Source organism: Coregonus lavaretus (assembly GCF_964263955.1).
Source record: "Coregonus lavaretus genome assembly, chromosome: 12".
In the NCBI taxonomy this organism is placed as follows: Eukaryota; Metazoa; Chordata; class Actinopteri; order Salmoniformes; family Salmonidae; genus Coregonus; species Coregonus lavaretus.
The window spans coordinates 52,296,178-52,321,190 of NC_139999.1; the positions used below are offsets into that span (position 1 = coordinate 52,296,178).

Sequence of the window (25,013 nt, forward strand, 5' to 3'; positions counted from 1 at the left end):
AACCTTCTCCTTTCCCCCTTCTGATAACCAGGTGGCAAATCGCATCTCTGCATGTCTGGCAGACATCTCAGTGTGGATGACGAATCACCACCTCAAGCTGAACCTCGGCAAGACAGAGCTGCTCTTCCTCCCGGGGAAGGACTGCCCGTTCCATGATCTCGCCATCACGGTTGACAACTCCGTTGTGTCCTCCTCCCAGAGTGCAAAGAGCCTTGGCGTGACCCTGGACAACACCCTGTCGTTCTCCGCTAACATCAAGGCGGTGACCCGATCCTGTAGGTTCATGCTCTACAACATTCGCAGAGTACGACCCTGCCTTACACAGGAAGCGGCACAGGTCCTAATCCAGGCACTTGTCATCTCCCGTCTGGATTACTGCAACTCGCTGTTGGCTGGGCTCCCTGCCTGTGCCATTAAACCCCTACAACTCATCCAGAACGCTGCAGCCCGTCTGGTGTTCAACCTTCCCCAGTTCTCTCACGTCCACTTTGACATTATGGGGTAATGTGTGTGACAACAAAATCTAAATTTTATCCATTTTTAATTCAGGCTGTAACACAACAAAATGTGGAAAAAGTCAAGGGGTGTGAATACTTTCTGAAGGCACTGTAAAATTGTGCGTTGCCTTACATTTGTTTTAGATTTGGGGACTGTGAAGAGACCCCTGGTAACATGTCTGGTGGGGTGAGTAAGTCTTTCTGAATTGAGTTGTTTAAACAAACAATTTGGGATTTACAACAGAGATACTTCTCATAAAAACAAGAACTGGCATGCATAGTGTTGATATGAACCCTCTGAGTACAGTGAAGGGCAAGGCATGCTGCTCTGTTCTGGGCCAGCTGAAGCTTTCTTAGGTCCTTTGCTGCACCTGACCATACAACCGTGAAATCGTCAATATGTGATAAAACTAGAGCCTGTAGGACTTGTTTGGTCGAGTGTTGGCCACCTTAGTGATAATATGACATGGGATGGTACTCTTAATGATAGTGACTGTTTTGAACAGTCTTCAGGTTCAGTGTCGACTTTGGAACTGACCGGAAAATGGGTTGGAGATGAGAGTGAAATAGATTTTTTTGACCTTGTTGTAAAATAAAGTTTTGATACTGACCTTGGGGAGGGTTCTGGTTGGGGTTCCTTCCTGTTTGGGCAGGAAACGCAAAGATACACACACACATAAACAAACAAAAAACAGACAAACGCACATACAGTACATTCAATTGTCAATAATCTGTCAAATCTGATATAGTAGTATTGATGCTATATTTTTTATAGATGTAGTAGCACACTTTATTTTCCATCATGTTTCATAATGTTATAAAGACATTGCATCTTAGGAGGTGATGAATTCTGATTTTGTTTCTGACCTGAATGACAGTCCCGACTTGCTCTTCAGATTTCTTAGTAGATCCAGTTGATTTAGTGGCGGGATCAGTCTACTTATAAATAAAATACAAAAGACGTGTTGGTGTTACAGGGAGAAAGAAAAACATACCTCAGCATAGCTTCCCTGCATATAGAATGGCTTTGTTTTATTTCAAATTTTCTGTATGAATGTATATTATTCCCGATGCAATCACTGCCATTTATGGGTAGTAGGCTATAGTTTTCAATTTAATTTAATTTCATATTGTCACGACTACCCTCCCGAAGCTGCCTCCTCTCCTTGTTCGGGCAGGCTTCGGCGTTCGTCGTCACTGGCCTTCTAGCCACTGCCGCTCCACTTCTCATCATTCCATTTGTTTTGTCTTGTTTTTACACACACCTGGTTGATATCCCCTCATCAGTCCCTGTATAAGTATTCCCTCTGCCCCCCATGTCTTTGTGTGTGACTGTTTCCATGTGGAGGTGTCGATAGCTAGGTGGAGCATTATGTACTTTATCGTCGGGATATTCACCCATGTGTTTTGTTTTCCCCAGTGCGCCGTTAAGTCGCACTGTAGTTGTTTTACGCATTGCTGCGAACCACTGTATTGGCCGAATAAACCATTATTCTGTGATTTACACCTCCTGCACCTGACAAATCACCGGCTACAGAATCACACACCCAACAGCATGGAGTCAGCAGGAGTGGGGAATATGCCTGGAGTCTTTGAGCGGGTCCGGGAGCGTTACAACATATTAGCCAGCTTGGGTGAAGCGATGGATCGGGTTCTCCAGGCCGTCCAGCGCCTGGAGAGGAGAGGACCCGACCCTGCAGAACCAGCTGAGCGACCGGATCCAGCCACCCACACACCAGCACTCAGAGGTATTCACCTGTCTCGACCGCGGGAATACAATGGGACAGCGGCCCGCTGCCAGGGTTTCCTCCTGCAGCTGGACCTCTATTTCACCACTATCAGCCCTGCTCCATCGGATCGGGAGAAGGTGTCCGCCCTCGTCTCCTGCCTCTAGGGGAAAGCCCTGGAGTGGGCCAACGCGGTCTGGAGTGAAGGAGGAGACGCGTTGGACAACTACGGAGAGTTTGCTCGCCTCTTCCGGGCAGTCTTCGATCATCCCACCGAAGGAAGAGAGGCGGGCGAGCGTCTAGTCCATCTGAGGCAGGGGACGAGGACCGCGCAAGTATTTGCCCTGGAGTTTAGAACTCTAGCGGCTGGGTCCGGGTGGAACGAGCGGGCCCTCATCGACCACTTCCGATGCAGCCTGCGTGAGGACGTCCGTAGGGAGCTAGCCTGCCAGGATACCACGTTGACCTTCAACCAACTGGTGGACATGGCCATCCGGTAGGACAACCTGCTGGCTTTGAGAGGACGTCCTGGAAGGGGCCTGCTCGTTTCACCCCCCTTCAACCTGTATCACATTCTGATGGAGCTAGGTGGTGCAGCGTTCTGGGAGAATGGAGGACGACAGATCCAGTGTCACACTTGTGGCAAGAGAGGACATTCTGCTGCACGATGTCGTCAGAGTTCTTCTGGTTCTGGAGGCGGCAGGCAGGGCACTCTCGCGTCACCCCAGGTAGCGCAAACCCACACTCGTTCAGAGCCCTCTGCTGCGCATTTCACCATCCACATCAACTTCCCTGATTACCCGGTAATTCTCCAGTTTAAGGAGCTGGTAGATTCAGGCGCAGCTGGGAACTTTATGGACAGGTCTTTAGCTCTTAGTCTACATACAGTGGGGAGAACAAGTATTTGATACACTGCCGATTTTGCAGGTTTTCCTACTTACAAAGCATGTAGAGATCCAGAAAATCACATTGTATGATTTTTAAGTAATTAATTTGCATTTTATTGCATGACATAAGTATTTGATCACCTACCAACCAGTAAGAATTCCGGCTCTCACAGACCTGTTAGTTTTTCTTTAAGAAGCCCTCCTGTTCTCCACTCATTACCTGTATTAACTGCACCTGTTTGAACTCGTTACCTGTATAAAGGACACCTGTCCACACACTCAATCAAACAGACTCCAACCTCTCCACAATGGCCAAGACCAGAGAGCTGTGTAAGGACATCAGGGATAAAATTGTAGACCTGCACAAGGCTGGGATGGGCTACAGGACAATAGGCAAGCAGCTTGGTGAGAAGGCAACAACTGTTGGCACAATTATTAGTAAATGGAAGAAGTTCAAGATGACGGTCAATCACCCTCAGTCTGGGGCTCCATGCAAGATCTCACCTCGTGGGGCATCAATGAACATGAGGAAGGTGAGGGATCAGCCCAGAACTACACGGCAGGACCTGGTCAATGACCTGAAGAGAGCTGGGAACACAGTCTCAAAGAAAACCATTAGTAACACACTACGCCGTCATGGATTAAAATCCTGCAGCGCACGCAAGGTCCCCCTGCTCAAGCCAGCGCATATCCAGGCCCGTCTGAAGTTTGCCAATGACCATCTGGATGATCCAGAGGAGGAATGGGAGAAGGTCATGTGGTCTGATGAGACAAAAATAGAGCTTTTTGGTCTAAACTCCACTCGCCGTGTTTGGAGGAAGAAGAAGGATGAGTACAACCCCAAGATCACCATCCCAACCGTGAAGCATGGAGATGGAAACATCATTCTTTGGGGATGCTTTTCTGCAAAGGGGACAGGACGACTGCACCGTATTGAGGAGAGGATGGATGGGGCCATGTATCGCGAGATCTTGTAAGGGACGACTGCACCCTCAGTAAGAGCATTGAAGATGGGTCGTGGCTGGGTCTTCCAGCATGACAATGTCCTGAAACACACAGCCAGGGCAACTAAGGAGTGGCTCCGTAAGAAGCATCTCAAGGTCCTGGAGTGGCCTAGCCAGTCTCCAGACCTGAACCCAATAGAATATCTTTGGAGGGAGCTGAAAGTCCGTATTGCCCAGCGACAGCCCCGAAACCTGAAGGATCTGGAGAAGGTCTGTATGGAGGAGTGGGCCAAAATCCCTGCTGCAGTGTGTGCAAACCTGGTCAAGACCTACAGGAAACGTATGATCTCTGTAATTGCAAACAAAGGTTTCTGTACCAAATATTAAGTTCTGCTTTTCTGATGTATCAAATACTTATGTCATGCAATAAAATGCAAATTAATTACTTAAAAATCATACAATGTGATTTTCTGGATTTTTGTTTTAGAGATTCCGTCTCTCACAGTTGAAGTGTACCTATGATAAACATTATAGACCTCTACATGCTTTGTAAGTAGGAAAACCTGCAAAATCGGAAGTGTATCAAATACTTGTTCTCCCCACTGTATATCCCCTGTCGCAGGCTGAAACTGAGGCTATGGAGACATATGTCTCATACGTCCCTCCACTTCACCCGCCTCCTCAACTTTATTTTTCGTGAAGAAGAAAGATGGGGGTCTGCGCCCTTGCATTGATTACCGTGCACTTAATCAAACTACCATTCACTATAGTTACCCTCTACCCCTCATTTCCTCTGTTATCGAATCAATGCATGGGGTGCGCTTCTTCACAAAATTAGATCTTAGGAGTGCGTACAACCTGGTGCGTATCTGGGAAGGGGACGAATGGGCATTATTGTGACAAGTACTGATGAAAAGTGGGTGAGACACGGTAGGGAGGGGGAAGGAGCAGCCGGTTTGATACCTCATTTATCCGCCGGAGGACCTTAAACGGCCCCACAAACCGGGGGCTCTGTTTCTTGCAGGACAGCCAGACACGATCATCAGGTTGGAATACAGGGCCTCACTGCGGTGGCGGTCGGCTTGGTCCTTCTGCCGACGAATGGCCCTCTGGAGATGGACATGGGCGGCGTCCCAGACCTGTCCGGCCCTGTGGAACCACTCGTCCACAGCGGGTGCATCGGTCTGGCTGTGTATCCAAGGGGCCAGGGCCAGCTGGTACCCCGGGACGCACTGGAAGGGAGTGAGCCCCATGGAGGAGTGAACGAGGGAGTTCTGGGCATATTCTGCCCAGGGAAGAAACCTCGCCAACTCACCCTGCCCGTCCTGACAGTGGCAACGAAGAAACCTCCCCAGCTCCTGGTTCATGCGCTCCACCTGCCCATTCAACTGAGGCCTATACCCGGAAGTGAGGCTGGTCTTCCTTCTGCTCTCCAGGTTGCTGGGGTCCTGTTCCAACAGGTCTTCCGGCATTATGGACTTCCGGAGGACATCGTCTCGGACCGTGGCCCCCAATTAACCTCCCGAGTGTGGAAGGCTTTCCTGGAGAAGATCGGGGCCACGGTCCGAGACCAATAGGTCTTCCATAATGCCGGAAGACCTATTGGAACAGGACCTCAGCGACCTGGAGAGCAGAAGGAAAACTGCATTATTTGGAGAACCGATCTACGACCACCATGACTGTGGTGAAGCTGTCAGAACGTGGAAGGGTGGTGACAAAGTCTATGGACAGGTGTGAGCAAGGTCACTGAGGCACTGAGAGAGGAACTAGTTTGCCTGTCGGGGCATTCCGAGGTGTCTTCATTTGGGCATATACGGAACAGGAGTTGACATAGCGGGAGACATCAGAAGCCAAGGTGGGCCACCAGTATTTTTGGGCTAGAGAATGCAGGGTGCGCGTAATACCAGAGTGCCCTGCCGTAAGGGTGTTGTGCGCCCAGATCAGCAGGCGGTCACGGATACAGGTGGGTACATACACGCGCCCCGGAGGGGCATTGGCAGGCGCTGGGTCCTCCTGAGCCGCAAGGCGGATGTCTTTGTCCACTTCCCAAATGACAGGTGCAACAATGAGAGACGAGGGCAGGATAAGACCCCCCAGATCCTCCGGTATGGTGCATCCTGGAGAGTGTGTCGCTTTCACATTCTGGGATCCTGGGTGGTAGGACAGAATTTATTGAAAGCGAGTAAGAATTTGGGCCCACCTGGCTTGATGAGAGTTTCGTTGCCCGTATGTGCTCCAAATTCCGGTGGTCAGTAAGAATCCGGAATGGATGGACTGTGCCCTCCAGCCAATGTCTCCATTCCTCCAGAGCGAGGACCACTGCCAACAGCTCCCTGTCTCCAACTCCATAGTTCCTCTCTGCGGGGGTAAGCTTTTTAGAGAAAAAGGCACAGGGATACATTTTCTCTGGCTTACTGTCCCGCTGGGAGAGGACCACACCCACGCCCTCCTCCGATGCATCCACCTCCAGGATGAAAGGACGAGATGGATCTGGGTGTTCTAGGATGGGCGCTGTGGTGAACCTCTCCTTCAGTCTCTTGAAGGCAGCGTCAGCCTCAGGGTTCCAGGCCAGATTCTGAGGTCCACCCTTAAGGAGAGAGTTGAGCGGGGTGGCTATGGAGCTCAAGGACCTGATGAAACGCCGGTAGAAATTGGCGAAGCCCAGGAAGCTCTGTAGGCCTTTGATGGTGGTGGGGACTGGCCATGACCTGACGGCGTCCGTCTTCACTCCTTCCATGAACACCCCGAGGACTGATCCTGTATCCCAGGAAGGAGATGGCCTGTTTGTGGAATTCGCATTTCTCCCCCTTCACCAACAGGCTGTGTTCACGGAGGCGGAGTAGGACAGCTCGGACGTCCCTGACGTGCTCCTCGAACGTAGCCGAGTAGATCAGGATATCGTTGATGTACACCACCACCTGTCTACTCAGTATGTCCCGGAACACGTCATTGACGAAGGACTGGAACACAGAAGGTGCGTTGGCGAGGCCATAGGGCATGACGCAGTATTCATAGTGGCCTGAGGTAGTGCTGAATGCCATTTTCCACTCGTCTCCTTCCCGGAATCGGATCAGGTTGTAAGCACTCCTCAGGTCCAACTTGGTAAAGTATCGGGCCCCTCGTAGCTGCTCGATGGCCGACGGAACCAGAGGGAGGGGGTACCGGTACTTGGTGGTGACTGCGTTCAGCCCCCTGTAGTCAATGCATGGTCTCAGTCCTCCGTCTTTTTTGGCCACGAAGAAGAAGCTGGCGGAGGCAGGAGTCATACCGCCTAGATAGGGAGCTGCCAGGAGATCTGTGGTCCGTGGTGGTGTAGGGGGTGCTGCCCACCTCCATGGGTGAGGATTCGGAAGCAGGGCGGCTTCCATAGCTCAGATGGGGTGAGCGTCGAGGCTCCGGGAGGTGTTGGGAACGCCGTCTCTCTCTCAACATGTCGTCAAGACGGATGGACGTGGTGATGTGGGTATCAAGGTCCATCTCGTCGTCCCGACATGCGAGTTCCGTCTTAATGTCCTCCCGTAAGCCTCTCCTGAAGGCCATGTGCAGAGCACGCTCATTCCAGCCGGAAGACGCCGCCACCGTGCGAAAGCTCAGAGAGTACTCAGACGCGGGCCCTTCTCGCCATCCTTTCCCTCCGTGGGATGATCAAACACCGCCCTGAAACGAGCGAGGAAGGTGGGGTAGGGATGCGCCACTGCCTCCACTCCTTCCCAGACTGCCGTGGCCCAATCCAGCGCCTTTCCTTTAAGTAGCGAAATCACCAGCACTATCCTGGCTTGGTCAAATGGATATGCCCCAGGCTGACGCGCCAAATAAAGTGAAACCTGTAGCAGGAAGCCGCTACATTTAGTAGTTTTACCGTCATAGCTCCGGTAGGCCGAGGGTTCCCGCAGAAGTGGGTGATAGCACGGGAACAGGTGGCTTGGATGCACTCGCCGCTCCCTGAGGTGGAACCGGAGCGCTGGCTCGAGGGGGCGAAACACCCTTTCCTCGTCTGGACTGACCACCATAGCCTGGAGTACATCCGGGCAGCGATGAGGCTGAACCCTCGCCAAAAGCTTGAATTCTGGGAGGATGTTTTCAATTGCCTTGTAACCAGAACTAAGATGGCATTTTCATAATTTTTGGGGAATGCAGATAAGAGAATGTGACACAGTAACAAACAACTGCATAACTATCCCGTTCAGTAATCGTCCATAGTTTTGTAAAAGATACTTGTCTTACGTAACGTTATGTTTGAACTTGACTGTAGTCATACAGCCTTTCAATTTAATTTCACCCCCCAACTTCCAAAGTAGCCTGTTGTTCCGCATCCGGCACACTTTAATTTATCTAAGACTTGCAGTACCTATCCAATGGAAACCTTTCTCTGCATATGAGGTAAAAAGTACCCAGTCCTTTGGCCCTGGGCCCACCATGCGACAATCAGATATGGCCCAGTTGCCTGTTCGCATTTTTCCCTTCCACCATCAATCAATACTCAAGCTCAAGTCAGCCATCTATACACCTGGCATAGTTCATTAACATAAAGAAAGACTAATCACTAACAATATGCTTAGACAAGCCTGTGACATCCTAACAGGGGACCAAATAGTCACAAACTAACTGAAATTGTGAACCATAATTCATCAACATTTAATTTGAAATGGAACAGAGCGGAATACATCAGTCTTTTTCATTTGTCTTCATCTACCGTGTGTGTGTTTGTGTGTGCATAATGGTATGCTGTGCCGAGCGGTGTGCTTGTGTGCGAGAGCGAGCGAGAGAGCGAGCGAGACCGAGTGCGAGTGTGCGCGCGCGCGTTACTGGACATTGAGTGGGGGACAACACCCATCTAATATATTTACAGTTACATTTACATGATTTAGCAGACGCTCTTATTCAGAGCGACTTACAAATTGGTGCATTCACCTTATGATAGCCAGTGGGACAACTACTTTACAATTATTTATTTTTTTCTTTTCATTCTTAATTTTTGAGTATATTTATAAATGTTTCCTTATCCTTTTTTTTATTTTTTTGGGGTGGTGGGGGGGGGGGGGGGGGGGTAGAAGGATCACTTTTATACTATCCCAGGTATTCCTTAAAGAGGTAGGGTTTCAAGTGTCTCCGGAAGGTGGTCAGTGACTCCGCTGTCCTGGCGTCGTGAGGGAGCTTGTTCCACCATTGGGGTGCCAGAGCAGCGAACAGTTTTGACTGGGCTGAGCGGGAACTGTGCTTCCACAGAGGTAAGCAGGCCAGAGGTGAAAGAACGCAATGCCCTCGTTTGGGTGTAGGGACTGATCAGAGCCTGAAGGTAAGGAGGTGCCGTTCCCCTCACAGCTCCGTAGGAAAGCACCATGGTCTTGTAGCAGATGCGAGCTTCAACTGGAAGCCAGTGGAGTGTGCGGAGGAGCGGGGTGACGTGAGAGAACTTGGGAAGGTTGAACACCAGACAGGCTGCAGCATTCAGGATGAGTTGTAGGGGTTTAATGGCACAGGCAGGGAGCCCAGCCAACAGCGAGTTGCAGTAATCCAGACGGGAGATGACAAGTGCCTGGATTAGGACCTGTGCTGCTTCCTGTGTAAGGTAGGGTCGTACTCTGCGAATGTTGTTGAGCATGAACCTACAGGATCGGGTCACAGCTTTGATGTTAGCGGAGAACGACAGGGTGTTTTGAGGATGGGTGCAACTCTCGCTTTCTTGAAGATGGAAGGGACATAGCCAGCGGACAAGGATGAGTTGATGAGCGAGGTGAGGTAAGGGAGAAGGTCTCCGGAAATGGTCTGGAGAAAAGAGGAGGGGGTAGGGTCAAGCGGGCAGGTTGTTGGGTGGCCGGCCGTCACAAGTCGCAAGATTTCATCTGGAGAGAGAGGGGAGAAAGAAGTAAAAGCATAGGGTAGGGCAGTGTGAGCAGGACCAGCGGTGTCATTTGACTTAATAAAAGAGGATCAGATGTCGTCAACCTTCTTTTCAAAATGGTTGACGAAGTCATCCACAGAGAGGGAGGAGGGAGGGGGAGGAGGAGGAGGATTCAGCAGGGAGGAGAAGGTGGCAAAGAGCTTCCTAGGGTTAGAGGCAGAGGCTTGAAATTTAGAGTGGTAGAAAGTGGCTTTAGCAGCAGAAACGGAGGAAGATAATGTAGAGAGGAGGGAGTGGAAAGATGACAGGTCCGCAGGGAGTCTAGTTTTCCTCCATTTCCGCTCGGCTGCCCGAAGCCCTGTTCTCCGAGCTCGCAATGAATCGTGAAGCCACGGAGCAGGAGGGGAGGACCGAGCCGGCCGGGAGGATAGGGGACATAGAGAGTCAAAAGATTCAGAGAGGGAGGAGAGGAGGGTTGAGGGGGCAGAATCAGGAGATTGGAGGGAGAAGGATTTAGCAGAGGGAAGAGATGATAGGATGGAAGAGGAGAGAGTAGCGGGAGAGAGAGAGCGAAGATTGCGACGGCACATTACCATCTGAGTAGGGGCAGAGTGAGTAGTGTTGGAGGAGAGCAAGAGAGAAAAGGATATGAAGTTGTGGTCGGAGACTTGGAGGGGAGTTGCAGTGAGATTAGTAGAAGAACAGCATCTAATAAAGATGAGGTCAAGCGTATTGCCTGCCTTGTGAGTAAGGGGGGATGGTGTGAGGGTGAGGTCAAAAGAGGAAAGGAGTGGAAAGAAGGAGGCAGAGAGAAATTAGTCAAAGGCAGACGTAGGGAGGATAAAGTCACCCAGAACTGTGAGGGGTGAGCCATCCTCAGGAAAGGAACTTATCAAGGCGTCAAGCTCATTGATGAACTATCCAAGGGAACCTGGAGGGCGATAAATGACAAGGATGTTAAGCTTGAATGGGCTAGTGACTGTGACAGCATGGAATTCAAATGAGGAGATAGACAGATGGGTCAGGGGGAAAAGAGAGAATGTCCACTTGGGAGAGATGAGGATTCCTGTGCCACCGCCGCACTGACCAGATGCTCTCTGGGTATGCGAGAACACATGATCAGACGAGGAAAGAGCAGTAGGAGTAGCAGTGTTTTCTGTGGTAATCCATGTTTCCGTCAGCGCCAAGAAGTCGAGGGACTGGAGGGTGGTATAGGCTGAGATGAACTCTGCCTTGTTGGCCGCAGAATGGCAGTTCCAGAGGCTACCGGAGACCTGGAACTCCACGTGGGTCGTGCGCGCAGGGACCACCAGATTAGAGTGGCAGCAGCCACGCTGTGTGAAGCGTTTGTATGGCCTGTGCGGAGAGGAGAGAACAGGGATAGACAGACACATAGTTGACAGGCTACAGAAAAGGCTACAATAATGCAAAGGAGATCGGAATGAAATTAACTAAGCATCTGGGAAAGCGAGAGAGCGGGGCCTCCCTCACGTTTCACTGAAACACTCAAATATAACTCTCCCAACTTCCACTTTAGATTAATAGACTTTAGTTAGCGTCTGGTCTATTAGCGATGTTAACAAACAGACTAGTTCTGTCTCTTACCTCTAGTTAGTGTCTGGTCTATTAGCGATGTTACCAAACAGACTAGTTCTGTCTCTTACCTCTAGTTAGTGTCTGGTCTGTTAGCGATGTTACCAAACAGACTAGTTCTGTCTCTTGCCTCTAGTTAGTGTCTGGTCTATTAACGATGTTACCAAACAGACGAGTTCTGTCTCTTGCCTCTAGTTAGTGTCTGGTCTATTAGCGATGTTACCAAACAGACTAGTTCTGTCTCTTACCTCTAGTTAGTGTCTGGTCTATTAGCGATGTTACCAAACAGACTAGTTCTGTCTCTTGCCTCTAGTTAGTGTCTGGTCTATTAGCGATGTTACCAAACAGACTAGTTCTGTCTCTTACCTCTAGTTAGTGTCTGGTCTATTAGCGATGTTACCAAACAGACTAGTTCTGTCTCTTGCCTCTAGTTAGTGTCTGGTCTATTAGCGATGTTACCAAACAGACTAGTTCTTTCTCTTGCCTCTAGTTAGTGTCTGGTCTATTAGCGATGTTACCAAACAGACTAGTTCTGTCTCTTGCCTCTAGTAAGTGAATATGATGAGAAGATGGTGCTGCAGTGGATAGCTGAACAATTCTGCTTTTTTGTGTGTTTTCTTCACGCTGATCTTAACTTTTTTTGTACACAATATTTCTGACATCATTTCCTATGACAAAAAACAGCTTATGGGGACATCAAAACAGTGATCATTAACCTCAATTCTTAACTCTATTTTCTTAAAACTGCATTATCAGTTAAGGGCTTGTAAGTAAGCAGGTCTACACCTGTTGTATTTGGCGCATGTGACAAATAACATTTGATTTGAATTTGGATGACGATGTTTACTTCAACGAGTCAGCAGCTGTGGACTGCTCATTCTGGACCAGGCCCTAATCCCTGGGACTCGAAAAAGGAAGAGACGGCGCAAGAGAGGCAGACGAGTGGGCTCCCTGACAAGACTACGTCCGCAAGTAAATAAACCGCCTCCACCCTCCGTTCTATTGGCGAACGTACAATCACTAGAGAACAAACTGGACAAGCTCCTTTCGAGACTATCCTATCAACGGAACCTGAATAACTGTAATATCCTATGTTTCTCGGAGTCGTGGCTGAACAAGGACATGGATAATATACATCTAGCTGGTTTTTCTATGCATCGTCAAGACAGAATGGCAGCTTCGGGTAAGGTGGAGGTGTGTGTCTCTGTTAACAACAGCTGGTGTGCAGTCTCTAATGTTAAGGAAGTATTTTGCTCACCCGAGTTAGAATACCTCTTGATAAGCCGCAGACCATACTATTTACATTTTTCATAGCTGTCTATTTACCACCACAAACCAATGCTGGCACTAAGACCGCACTCAACGAGCTGTATAGGGCCATCAAAAAAAAAGAAAATGCACATCCAGAGGTGGCGCTCCTAGTTGCCGGTGATTTTAATGCAAGGAAACTGAAATCTGTCTTACTTAATTTTTACAAGCATGTCACCTTTACAACTAGAAGCGACAAAACTCTAGATCACCTTTACTCTACACACAAAAACGCATACACGGCCCTCAAATAGAAAGTACCAGTGATGCGCTCAATATGGAAGTGGTCCAATGAAGCGGATGTTAAGCTACAGAACTATTTCGATAGCAGACTGGAATATGGTCCAGGATTCATCTGATATCATTACCACATTTACATTTTAGTCATTTAGCAGACGCTCTTATCCAGAGTGACTTACAGTTAGTGAGTGCATACATTTTCATACTGGCCCCCCGTGGGAATCGAACCCACAACCCTGGCGTTGCAAGCGCCATGCTCTACCAACTGATCTACACGGGGCCCCATCAGTCACCGACTTCATTAATAAGTGCATCGACAATGTCTTCCCCACAGTGACCGTACATTCGTACATATCCCAACCAGAAGCCATGGATTACAGTCATTAACCACACTGAGCTAAAGGCTAAATCTGCTGCTTTCAAGGAGCGGGACACTAATCCCGCAACGACCTCCGACGAGCCATCAAACAGTCAAAACTTCAATACAGGACTAAAATCTAATCCTACTACGCCGGCTCTGATGCTTGTAGGATGTGGCAGGGCTTGCAAACTACCACGGATTACAAAAGGAAACCCAGCTGCGAGCTGCCCAGTGATGCGAGCCTACCAGACAAGCTACATTTCTTCTATGTTCGCTTTGAGGCAAGCAACACTGAACCATGCATGAGAACACCAGCTGTTGCGGATGACTGTGTGATCTCGCTCTCCGTAGCCAATGCGAGTAATAATAATAATATGCCATTTAGCAGATGCTTTTATCCAAAGCGACTTACAGTCATGTGTGCATACATTTTTACGTATGGGTGGTCCCGGGGATCAAACCCACTACCCTGGCGTTACAAGCGCCATGCTCTACCAATTGAGCTGCAGAGGACCACATATACTGAGTAAGACCTTTAAACAGGTAAACATTCACAAGGCCGCGGGGCCAGACGGATTACCTGGACACGTACTCAGAGCATGCGCTGACCAGCTTGCAAGTGTCTTCACTGACATTTTAAACCTCTCCCTGACCCAGTCTGTAATATCAGCATTCAACACCATACTTCCCTCCAAGCAGCTCAGGACCCTGGGACTGAACACCTCCCTCTGCAACTGGATCCTGGACTTCCTGACGGGCCGCCCCCAGGTGGTGAGAATAGGTAACAACACATCCGCCACGCTGACCCTCAACACGGGGGCCCCTCAGGGGTTTGTGCTTAATCCTCTCCTGTACTCCCTGTTCACCCACAACTGCATGGCCATGCAAGACTCCAACATCATCATTAAGTTTGCTGACGACATGATGGTGGTTGGCCTGATCACCGACGATGATGAGACAGCCTATAGGGAGGAAGTCAGTGACCTGGCAGTGTAGTGCCAAGACAACAACCTCTCTTTCAACGTCAGCAAGACAAAAGAGCTGATCGTGGAATACAGGAAACGGAGGGCTCGAGCACTCCCCCATCCACATTGAAGGCTGTAGTGGAGCGGGACGTCGAGCTTCAAGTTCCTCGGTGTCTACATCACTAAGGAATTATCATGGTCCACACACACCAGCACAGTCATGAAGAAGGCACGACAATGCCTCTTCCCCCTCAGGAGGCTGAAAAGATTTGGCATGGGCCCTCAGATCCTTAAAAAGTTCCCCAGCTGCACCATTGAGAGCATCTTGACTGGCTAAATCTAGGGCTGTGGCGGTCATGAAATTTTGTCAGCCGGTTATTGTCATGCAAAAGCCTGCCGGTCTCACGGTAATTCACCGTTAATTAACATAAACAAGTTTAGCATCTCCAGGCCTCCACGCATACAAGCTGCATTCAAGCCGCTGATGCACACCTTTGGAACATCTACATTTAAAAAGTCTAATAAATCAATTTAATATACACCATCACAATAAATCCATTATTTATTTTAGTCAGGTCTAATGAAACATTATGATATGAATAAAATGTATTTTAGATGAACAGAATATGAGTTGGTCTACTATACACTACCAGTCAAAAGTTTGGACACACCTACACATTCAAGGGTTTTTCTTTATTTTGACTATTTTCTACATTGTAGAGTACTAGTGAAGACATCAAAACTATGAAATAACACATATGGAATCATGTAGTAACCAAAAAAGTGTTAAACAAATCAACATATATTTTATATTTGAGATTCTTCAAATAGCCACCCTTTACCTTGAAGACAGCTTTGCACACTCTTGGCATTCTCTCAACCAGCTTCAAACTCTGTATGCCTTGGGCTCTCCAACCCTGTTCCTGCAGTTATCCAGTGCTTAATTTGGGAAACCACGTGAAATCTGTTCGTAACGAAACATATTTCACTAAACTATTGACAGCCCCTCTGCGCGCTCGAGAAAGGAATGAAGGAGAGAGAGGAGGAGATGGGAATGCATGGTGGTGAGATATTCTGTAGCTAAAGGTAATATGTCAGCCTATTAATTATGAAAATATAAAACATTCCCTATTACTAGGCTATTGAAAATTATACAAATGTACTATAATTGTAAGCCGCCCTGCACAATCAATGAACCAACAGAATCGCCTAGGGCTATACATTCTCTCCCAGACTCGTGGATAGAAATTTTGGAGGATAGCATAAGGCAACCCAGTCCATCCAGTATGCATAATGATACAGTCCACACTCAAAGGCCATTACTTAATTTTGTTTAATTTTAGAGTATAGGCTAGACCAATTACGTACCAAAGACATCTTAAATCAGTTTAGTAAAAAAAAATTCTGCCATGCGTAATATGCAGTTGGCTATGTATTGTATAACAGCACAATCACAATTCAGTTTGTTTTTTTTCGGGCTCATAAGCCTATGCATAAGCTCTATGGGTGTTTGAATTAATCATCACCTTACAAGGTGTTGTCCATTTTGCTGTGTCAGGCTTTGAAACAACATCCACAATGACCATGTTTTCCACTCAGTTTCAACCTGCTTTTGAACTTCTTTCTTCAAATTGATCGATCACAGTGAGGTGAGTTTTAAAAGCATATACTGTTTTGATGGTAATATGGCTTGGACCAATAATAATCCATTGGGTCAGTGGCCTCTATGTACTGTAGATGCTGATTGGACATCTTCATTAACCTTCAGATTGAGGGGAAAAAGCAGTGTGCAAAGGATCGATGGTGGCAGAGATGGCTGGATCGTCTCAGCTGACACTGGAGAGGTGCAGACAGGCTCAATGTAAATCTAGGCGCTGATTTACTATGTGATCAATACCTGTACATCGGCACGGATACGGTGCGCTCGTAATAATCCCACGTCGACTCCAGGTCTGGCCGGGTGAGATTGGTGGCGTAGAAGCGCCACGCGGCCTGAGGGGAGAGAGAGAGAGAGAGAGAGAGAGAGAGAGAGAGAGAGAGAGAGAGAGAGAGAGAGAGAGAGAGAGATGAAATAGGGAAGTATAGAGAAATTGATGAATAATAAATGCAGAGAGATAGAGAAAAATAGAGAGAGAGAGTGAGGGAATGTGAGCGAGAAAAATAGAAAGAGAGTGAGCGAGAGAGCAGTGCATGGTTTTGAAGGGTAGGTAATGAATACAGCGTTTTCTTTATGTTCGCTTTGCTACTATCTATCTCGGTGCTCTGAGAGTCCTTTGAAATAAACGAGATCATACAAATCTATGCATGCACATTATTACAATTTTTGGGAAGGAAAATTATTTCACTAGTATTGTAATTAATTATAGGTCATATTTCATAGAAATCTGGAAACACTGGACAGTTACTTTAAGGTAGCTAGGTGTGACAACCACATATCACAGTCATAGTAAGTAAAACTTTTCCTCAATAAAGCAGCTTCCAGCAAAGTCAGTGCTAGAAAAGACAAGCATGAGTGTTAGTGCAAGAAAGGCAAGGGTGTTATGTTTTTGTAAAAACCCAAACGAATACTGCCCAAAATTAATTACAGTAGTTGACTAATTACAGTAGTTTCCAGCTACAATAGCCATTTACAACATTAACAATGTCTACACTGTATTTCTGATCAATTTGATGTTATTGTAACGGACAAAAAAAATTGCTTTTCTTTCGAAAACAAGGACATTTCTAAGTGACCCCAAACTTTTGAACGGTAGTGTATAGACAAGCGAGCATAGTAACATCATGTAGAATGTGTCTTGAAAAGCGTACCATGAAACCGTTATTTTCAGTTCTTGTGGATCAAAGACTATATAGTGAAATTCCCAGTAACGGTCTAAGGTACCCCACCAGGACACCAACGCTCTAAATGTTGTTGGTTTTTAGAGTGGGTAAGCGCCCTGCTTTGTTTACCTGAATAAGCCCTGCCGCAGGATTCCGCCGCTTCTCAAAGTGTTTTTGTCGATGTTGCTCTTGGACCTTCAAGGCAAAGCCAGAGCCCAAGATACCCTTAGAGACACAGAGAAACCATTAGTCACAACAACAAGCCTCTGGAAAACATGATTGATTCACAATTAAATTGCCAAGTCCAGTGAATTACTTCAGAGTAGCACTTGACTCAAATGGCAGATGCTTCAGGCACTCATTTCCTGAGTTTCCTCAGAAGCACTCCATTTCCTTGCATTCAGTGCACATTAATAACTTAGCTCAGCCATTTCTTCACAAATCAATAGTCTTTGACTTACTGCTGGAAGTGCAAAGAAAGACACTCCAATCAAGGTGAAGGTTGCGGCCAGAAGACGCCCGTTCCACGTTATTGGAAACTTGTCTCCATACCCAATGGTAGTCAGGGTGATCTGAGAAGGCAATCGGCAGACATCTTGAATGACACCTTTTATAAATATTCACAGTGTTTCTTCATCTCACGCTAAGCTGTTCAATATAATTCAACATCATGGTAATTGTGGAAGTGTGACATAAGTGGGTGAAATACCACCGACATGTTAAGTCCCAAGGTTGAATCACACTAATATCCTTTAGATTTAGATTTCACACAAGTACTGGGTGTTTTATGAGGACTCCTGAGTGGCGCAGTGGTCTAAGGCACTGCATAGCAGTGCTAACTGTGCCACTAGAGATCCTGGTTCGAATCCAGGCTCTGTCGCAGCCGGCCGCGACCGGGAGACTCATGGGCGGCGCACAATTGGCCCAGCGTCGTCCAGGGTAGGGGAGGGAATGGCCGGCAGGGATGTAGCTCAGTTGATAGAGCATGGCGTTTGCAACGCCAGGGTTGTGGGTTCGTTTCCCACGGGGGGCCAGTATAAAAAAATATGTATTCACTAACTGTAAGTCGCTCTGGATAAGAGCGTCTGCTAAATGACTAAAATGTAATGTAAAATGTAATAAATTATCCTATTAAGAAATGCTGGGTGTTTTGTGGGGACCTGATGAAATTCTGCTGTCAAGCACTGGATATTTTTCTGTGGACATTAAGATATTTGGCTTTAAACAAGTGCTGAATGTTTTGTGGAGACCTGCAGAAATTATCTTATAAATAAGTGCTGAGTGTTTTGTGGGACCTGCAGACATACTCCTTTCCAACCACTGAGTGTGTTGTTGGGACATGCCAACATTGTCCTATTAACAACCGCTGAGCATGGTTTGTGAGGACCAGTGAAACAAGGCTTAGAGTGATGACTTACCAGGCCCCACCACAGTGCGTCTGCGTAGGTCTCAAACTGGTCGTTGTCCTCTTTCTCTGCCAGATAGACCAGGAAGGACGCCAGGATGAGGCAGAGGAAGCCGATGTACCACGCTGTGATCAGCTCCTGCAAAAGGTCAAGGTGTCAGGAAGGACTAAACAATATACTGTAGCTACTTCATTTATTTCAGGAACAAGAGTATCGAAGCAATAATACTTATGAAGGAAAACCTTGCTTTATCAAATCAATAGATGCCAGGTACTGCATATTTATGTTATGACCAGAGTACCAAAGCAATATTAACTTAACCCCTTACACTAGTGGAAATCGGCCTATATGGATAGGGCCAAATTGAAATGTTTCTAAAAGAAGAACTATAAAAAGCATATGCTTTCTGCATGTCATCCTCAAACATAGAGATCATAAACGTTGATACTGTAAATGACATGAGCTTTTAAATAAGGAAAGTGAAGTGCACACTTAGACTAACGGGTGTGTGGTTTGTTTGTACGGTATTTATTATAATCCTCAACGTGTCATCTTTCAGAACACATCGATTTACAGCATTTCCCTCACAACAACAAAATGTGTAAAAGTTGCCTAATCAGCGGGAGGAATGGAGGTACTGTACAGCCAATTTAGGCACGTATCAATGAAAAACCTGCCATTTTCAACCCGTATACGGGATGACAGAAGCTGTGAGTGAAAAGGGCTACAAAGTAAAAAAACGGGTGTATGGAACAAGAGGACGGGATGGGAGGAGGCCGCCCTGGTCGTCCTTTACGCATAGGGGCTATCGGAGGGGATGAAGGACAAACTCTCCTTCAGGGAGCTGCCTGAGCGACTGGACGGCCTCGTCGAACTCTCGGTGCAGGTATACAATCGGCGTCGTGAGAGGGCGCATTAGAGAGGGATGACGCAAGGCGCGCCTCCGCGTCCCCCTATCAACCCGGACGCTTTCCGCCAATTCAGGGAGGAGACGCCTCAGGAGTAGGCTATGCAGCTGGGGGCGGCGCGCTTGTCCAGGATGGAGAGCCACCAAACCGAAACCCCAACTCCAGAGACTCCCGGACTTTTCTCCCCATCAGGGTTCAGTGGGCCCACGCTGTGCGTCGGGCGCATGCACTGGTGGATTCTGGGGCCGCGGGAAACCTGATGGACGCGGGGCTGGCCCAAGGGTGGAGCGTTCCGTTACTCTCCCTCTCCGAGCCGGTTCCGGTCATGGGACTGGACGGCTGGCCGTTGGGGTCGGGCTTCATCACAAGGCGCACTGGCCCTGTGCGTGTCCGGGTGGAGGGGGGGCTATAGAAGGATATCCAGTTTTTCATTGTGGACTCTACGGAGTGTCCCCTCATCCTCGGGCACCCCTGGCTGGTCGCCCACAATCCCCGGATAGACTGGTCCACGGGGCGGCACATCCTGGAGGGAGGCTCTGCCGCCGTCCTGTTCTGGTCTCCACCGACCACTCATCAGCCCAAACCACCGTCCCAGACCACCTACCAGTCCTCACCTCTTCCCCAGGTCCCGCACTCCGAACCGCCTACCGCCCTAGCGGCGGGGAGGACGGCGGCTACAGACTCCGTCACCGGCCCAGACCTGGCAGGCGTTCCCCAGGAGTATTGGGATTTGGGGGAGGTGTTTAGTAAGAGGCGTGCAGTGATTACCGGGCGCTCAACGACATCACTGTTAAGAACCGCTACCCACTCCCCCTGATGACGACGGCATTCGAGTTGTTGCAGGGAGCCCTGGTCTTCACCAAGCTGGACTTACGCAATGCCTATAACCTGGTGAGGATTCGGGGGGGGGGGGGGGGACGTGTGGAAGACGGCTTTTAACAGACCCAGTGGGCATTACGAGTACCAAGCCTTTAGTTCTAGCCAACGCGCATGCCATATCTCAGACTGCCCATCTTTTATTTTTATTGGCCAGTCTGAGATATGGCTTTTTCTTTGCAACTCTTCCTAGGGTCAGCATCCTGTAGTCGCCTCTTCACTGTTGACGTTGAGACTGGTGTTTTGAGGGTACTATTTAATGAAGCTGCCAGTTGAGGACCTGTGAGGCGTCTGTTTCTCAAACTAGACACTCTAATGTATTTGTCCTCTTGCTCAGTTGTGCACCGGGGCCTGCCACTCCCCTTTCTGGCCATTTTGAGCCTGTAATCGAACCCACAATTGCTGATGCTCCAGATACTCAACTAGTCCCCTGTAGCTCAGATGGTAGAGCATGGTGCTTGCAACGCCAGGGTTGTGGGTTCGTTTCCCACGGGGGGCCAGTATGAAAATGTATGCACTCACTAACTGTAAGTCGCTCTGGATAAGAGCATCTGCTAAATGACTAAAATGTAAAAATGTAGTCTCAAGAAGGCCAGTTTTATTGCTTCTTTAATCAGCACAACAGTTTTCAGCTGTGCTAACATAACTGCAAAAGGGTTTCCTAATGATCAATTAGCCTTTTAAAATGATAAACTTGGATTAGCAAACGCAACGTGCCATTGAAACACAGGACTGATGGTTGCTGATAATGGGCCTATGTACGCCTATGTAGATATTCCATTAAAAATCAGCCGTTTCCAGCTACAATAGCCATTTACAACATTAACAATGTCTACACTGTATTTCTAATCAATTTGAAGTTATTTTAATGGACAAAAAAATTGCTTTTCTTTCAAAAACAAGGACATATCTAAGTGATCCCAAACTTTTGAACGGTAGTGTATTTGCTCCACCTTTCTTTTATCGTGATAAGTCTGTTATTTTGTATTCTGGCTTCGGGACCACCAGTAAAGAACCTTGTTTCACCATCTCTGCCTACTGCCTACTGTATATCCTGCACCGCACTTGGGTCACACCTCACACCAACCCTTACATTCATCTACATGATCAAATATTGATAGAACAGAAAGCCACAGCTACATGAGGTTATACACTGAGTGTACAAAACATTAAGAACACCTGCTCTTTCCATGACATTGACTGACCAGGTGAAAATTATTATCCCTTATTTATGTCACCTGTTAAATCCACTTCAATCAGTGTAGATAACGGGAGGAGACAGGTTAAAAAAGATTTTTAAGCATTGAGACAATTGAGACATGAGGGTGAATGGGCAAGAAAAAATATTTAAGTGCCTTTGAACGGGGTATGGTAGTAGGTGCCAGGCACACCGGTCTGAGTGTCTCAATGACTGCAACGCTGCTGGGTTTTTCATGCTCAACAGTTTCCCATGTGTATCAAGAATGGTCCACCACCCAAAGGACATCCAGTCAACTTGACATAAGTGTGGGAAGCATTGGAGTCAACATGGGCCAGCATCCCTGTGGAATGCTTTCTACACCTTCTAGAGTCCATGCCCCGACAAATTGAGGCTGTTCTGAGGGCAAAAGGGGGTGCAACTCAATATTAGGAAGGTGTTCCTAATGTTATGTACAGTCAGTGTATACAGTATAGTAAACACCATTAGTCAATTGATGAATCAATATAAAAACAACCTGATGTAATGGGTTTGACCTACAACTCACATACACAGAGGGACCAGGTCTTTCAATAAAACGGTCAACCCAAAGAATGAGGTTTAGGAGTAAATACCTCATATAGGGAAGTTCCTATTTGAGGGAAATGAAGGTCGATATCAATTCTCAAAGTGCTGTAAAGCTTGACGCTTTACTACCGATGAGAAACAACAATTTTATTGAGTATCACTGAGCAGTGACTAGCATGATAAAAACCTGTACGTAAACCCAAAATACATCAACTAAAAGTCTGATTTTTTACCACAATAAATTATTTGAAACCTCATATTTTTTCAATCCAGCAAATTTTGTAACCTATAAATATGTCAGGTTATAATCTGGTAATAAAATATCCAGTTCTGGATAGATAGAGTATCAGGTCCACTTTGTTTGAGGGACTGACTGGTGCTGAAGTCAGCACGAGGAAATACCGTGGTTAGCTACTCTGAGAAATAGGATGGGCATGCCCTGGCATTACCTATCGTTCCGGCTGCTGAGGCAGCTCCCCCGATACCACTATTGTCCATATTTAACCACGGGGAGGAGCGAGATAGAGAGACAGAATAAGTGCTAGAGTTGGGGATGAGATGGAGAGAGAGGGAGGAGGAGGTAAGCGAGAGGGAGAGAGACAGATGCAGAATAAGGTAGAGAGACAGATGCAGAATAAGTGACAGAGAGATGGGGATGAGATGGAGATGGAGAAAGAGAGAGAGAGAAAGAGAGAAACAGAGAGAGAAACAGAGAGAGAGCGAGAGCGAGAGGAAGGAATGACTGACTGAAAGGTCAGAATGATGAAAGTGCAAGGTGGCATTCCTGAACGTGAAACATCAATGCGGCAAAATAGTCATGACCCTGACGGCTGTGTGGAAATAGGCACAGCTCAAGATCACAGAGATGGACATGTTGGTTAATTATCCTTGATTCCCTGTGTTGTCCCTTCAGTGTTGGCAGAGTTGGGATTTTTTTATACCTAAAAAGGACGTGTTTTTGTACTATTTGTGTTAGGAATATTGGTTGTCTTGAGGAGAGAAGCTGGCTCATAGCTTTATGTATGCGGTTTCATATTAGAGGATATAATATTAACATCTGCTTGGATAAATAAATAAGATTAGGCACCTTGAAATGAAGTGATAAAGATGATATATTTTATTGACCAAAATACATTTTGCAAGCAAGTCAGAAAAAAAGGAGCTTATCACAGAAGAAACTCTTTGAAAGTGAGAAAAACTCACTTTACACTTTAGACAGTGACTAACAACCAACGTACAATTTTAACCCACTCTTATTCAAGTCCAAAACCCTGAATTGAATGAGTAAGCAGACGATGCAGTGGAAACTCATGCATATTTAAACTATGTTGTCACGCCCTGGCTCTGGGGACTCTGAAATGTTGAGCCAGGGTGTGTAGTTTCTGTGTTATATTTTCTATGTTGATGTTCTAGATCGTTTAGATCTATGTTGGCCAGGGTGGTTCCCAATCAGAGGCAGCTGTATCTCGTTGTCTCTGATTGGGGACCATACTTAGGCAGCCTGTTTGGCACTAGTCGGTGTGGGATCTTGTTCCGTTAAGGTTTGTTTTGTGTAACCTAGGACTTCACGTTTCGTTTGTTTGTTGTTTTGTCGTGAGTTAAGTACTTAATAAAATGTACGCTTATCATGCTGCGCCTTGGTCCGTATCTTCCGTTAACGATCGTGACAGAAGATCCCACCAAAAGAGGACCAAGCAGCGTGCCCAGGAGGAGAAGATAGCGATGTCTCAGGTGGGCAAATGGTGGTCATGGGAGGAGATATTCGCGGGGAAAGGGCCATGGGCAAAGGTAAATGCCCAGGCAGGAGAGGAGAAACGGCGCCAACCGTGCCGACGACGGACACGCGAGAGGCAACCCCAAGACATTTTCTTTGGGGGGGGCACACGGCGTGGACGACGGGGCAGCAGGAGGCAGCTACAGGGCGAATCTGCAGACTAGGAGAGGAGGCCACCAGGTTACGGGGGCTATTGGTCCAGAGGGAGCAGGAGTTAATTGGTCGGAGGGAGGAGCTACAAGAGGCGTTAAGGGAGAGGGAGAGTGTAGAGGCACGGCGAGAGGAACTGGTTAGGCAGCAGAAGGAGCGGAGGTTTATAAGGAAACCCAGTCCCGCTCCTCGCACCAAGCAAGTGGTGTGTGTCACCAGTCCGGTCCGGCCCGTTCCTGATCCCCGCACTAAGCCAGTGGTGCGTGTTCCCAGTACGGCCCGACCCATTCCTGCTTCCCGCACAAGGCCAGTGGTGCGTGATCCCAGTACGGCCCGACCCGTTCCTGCTCCTCGCACTAAGCCAGTGGTGCGTGTTCCCAGTCCGGCCCGGCCCGTTCCTGCTCCCCGCACCAAGCCGGTGATGCGTGTTCCCAGTCCGGTCCGGCCCGTTCCTGCTCCCCGCACCAAGCCAGTGGTGCGTATTCCCAGTCCAGCCCGGCCCGTTCCTGTCCCTCGCACCAAGCCAGTGGTGCGCATCGCCAGCCTGGTCCGGCCTGTTCCTGCCCCTCGCACCAAGCCAGTGGTGCGCGTCGCCAGCACGGTCCGGCCTGTTCCTGCCCCTCGCACCAAGCCAGTGGTGCGCGTCTCCAGCACGGTCCGGCCTGTTCCTGCCCCTCGCACCAAGCCAGTGGTGCGCGTCGCCAGCACGGTCCGGCCTGTTCCTGCCCCTCGCACCAAGACAGTGGTGCGCGTCGCCAGCCCGGTCCGGCCTGTTCCTGCTCCCCGCACCAAGCCAGTGGTGCGCGTCGTCAGCCCGGTCCGGCCCGTTCCTGCTCCCCGCACCAAGCCAGTGGTGCGCGTCGTCAGCCCGGTCCGGCCCGTTCCTGCTCCCCGCACCAAGCCAGTGCTGCGTGTGTCCAGTCCGGCACGGCCCGTGCCTGTTCCACCGG

At 48.2% G+C, this 25,013-nt stretch overlaps 1 protein-coding gene across 1 annotated transcript in view; it reads right to left on the bottom strand.

Annotated features, from left to right (window-relative positions):
• Window positions 1–25,013, bottom strand: part of LOC311138882 (potassium voltage-gated channel subfamily KQT member 2-like) — a gene marked incomplete at both ends in the record, with an annotated part of 93,021 nt that overhangs the window by 19,790 nt on the left and 48,218 nt on the right. Inside the window, 6 exons of the mRNA XM_084173674.1 lie at window positions 1,105–1,138; window positions 1,365–1,433; window positions 16,262–16,356; window positions 17,314–17,409; window positions 17,646–17,756; window positions 18,603–18,728. Of these exons, the coding sequence (XP_084029800.1) occupies window positions 1,105–1,138; window positions 1,365–1,433; window positions 16,262–16,356; window positions 17,314–17,409; window positions 17,646–17,756; window positions 18,603–18,728 (531 nt within the window). The remainder of the gene's footprint in view (window positions 1–1,104; window positions 1,139–1,364; window positions 1,434–16,261; window positions 16,357–17,313; window positions 17,410–17,645; window positions 17,757–18,602; window positions 18,729–25,013) is intronic.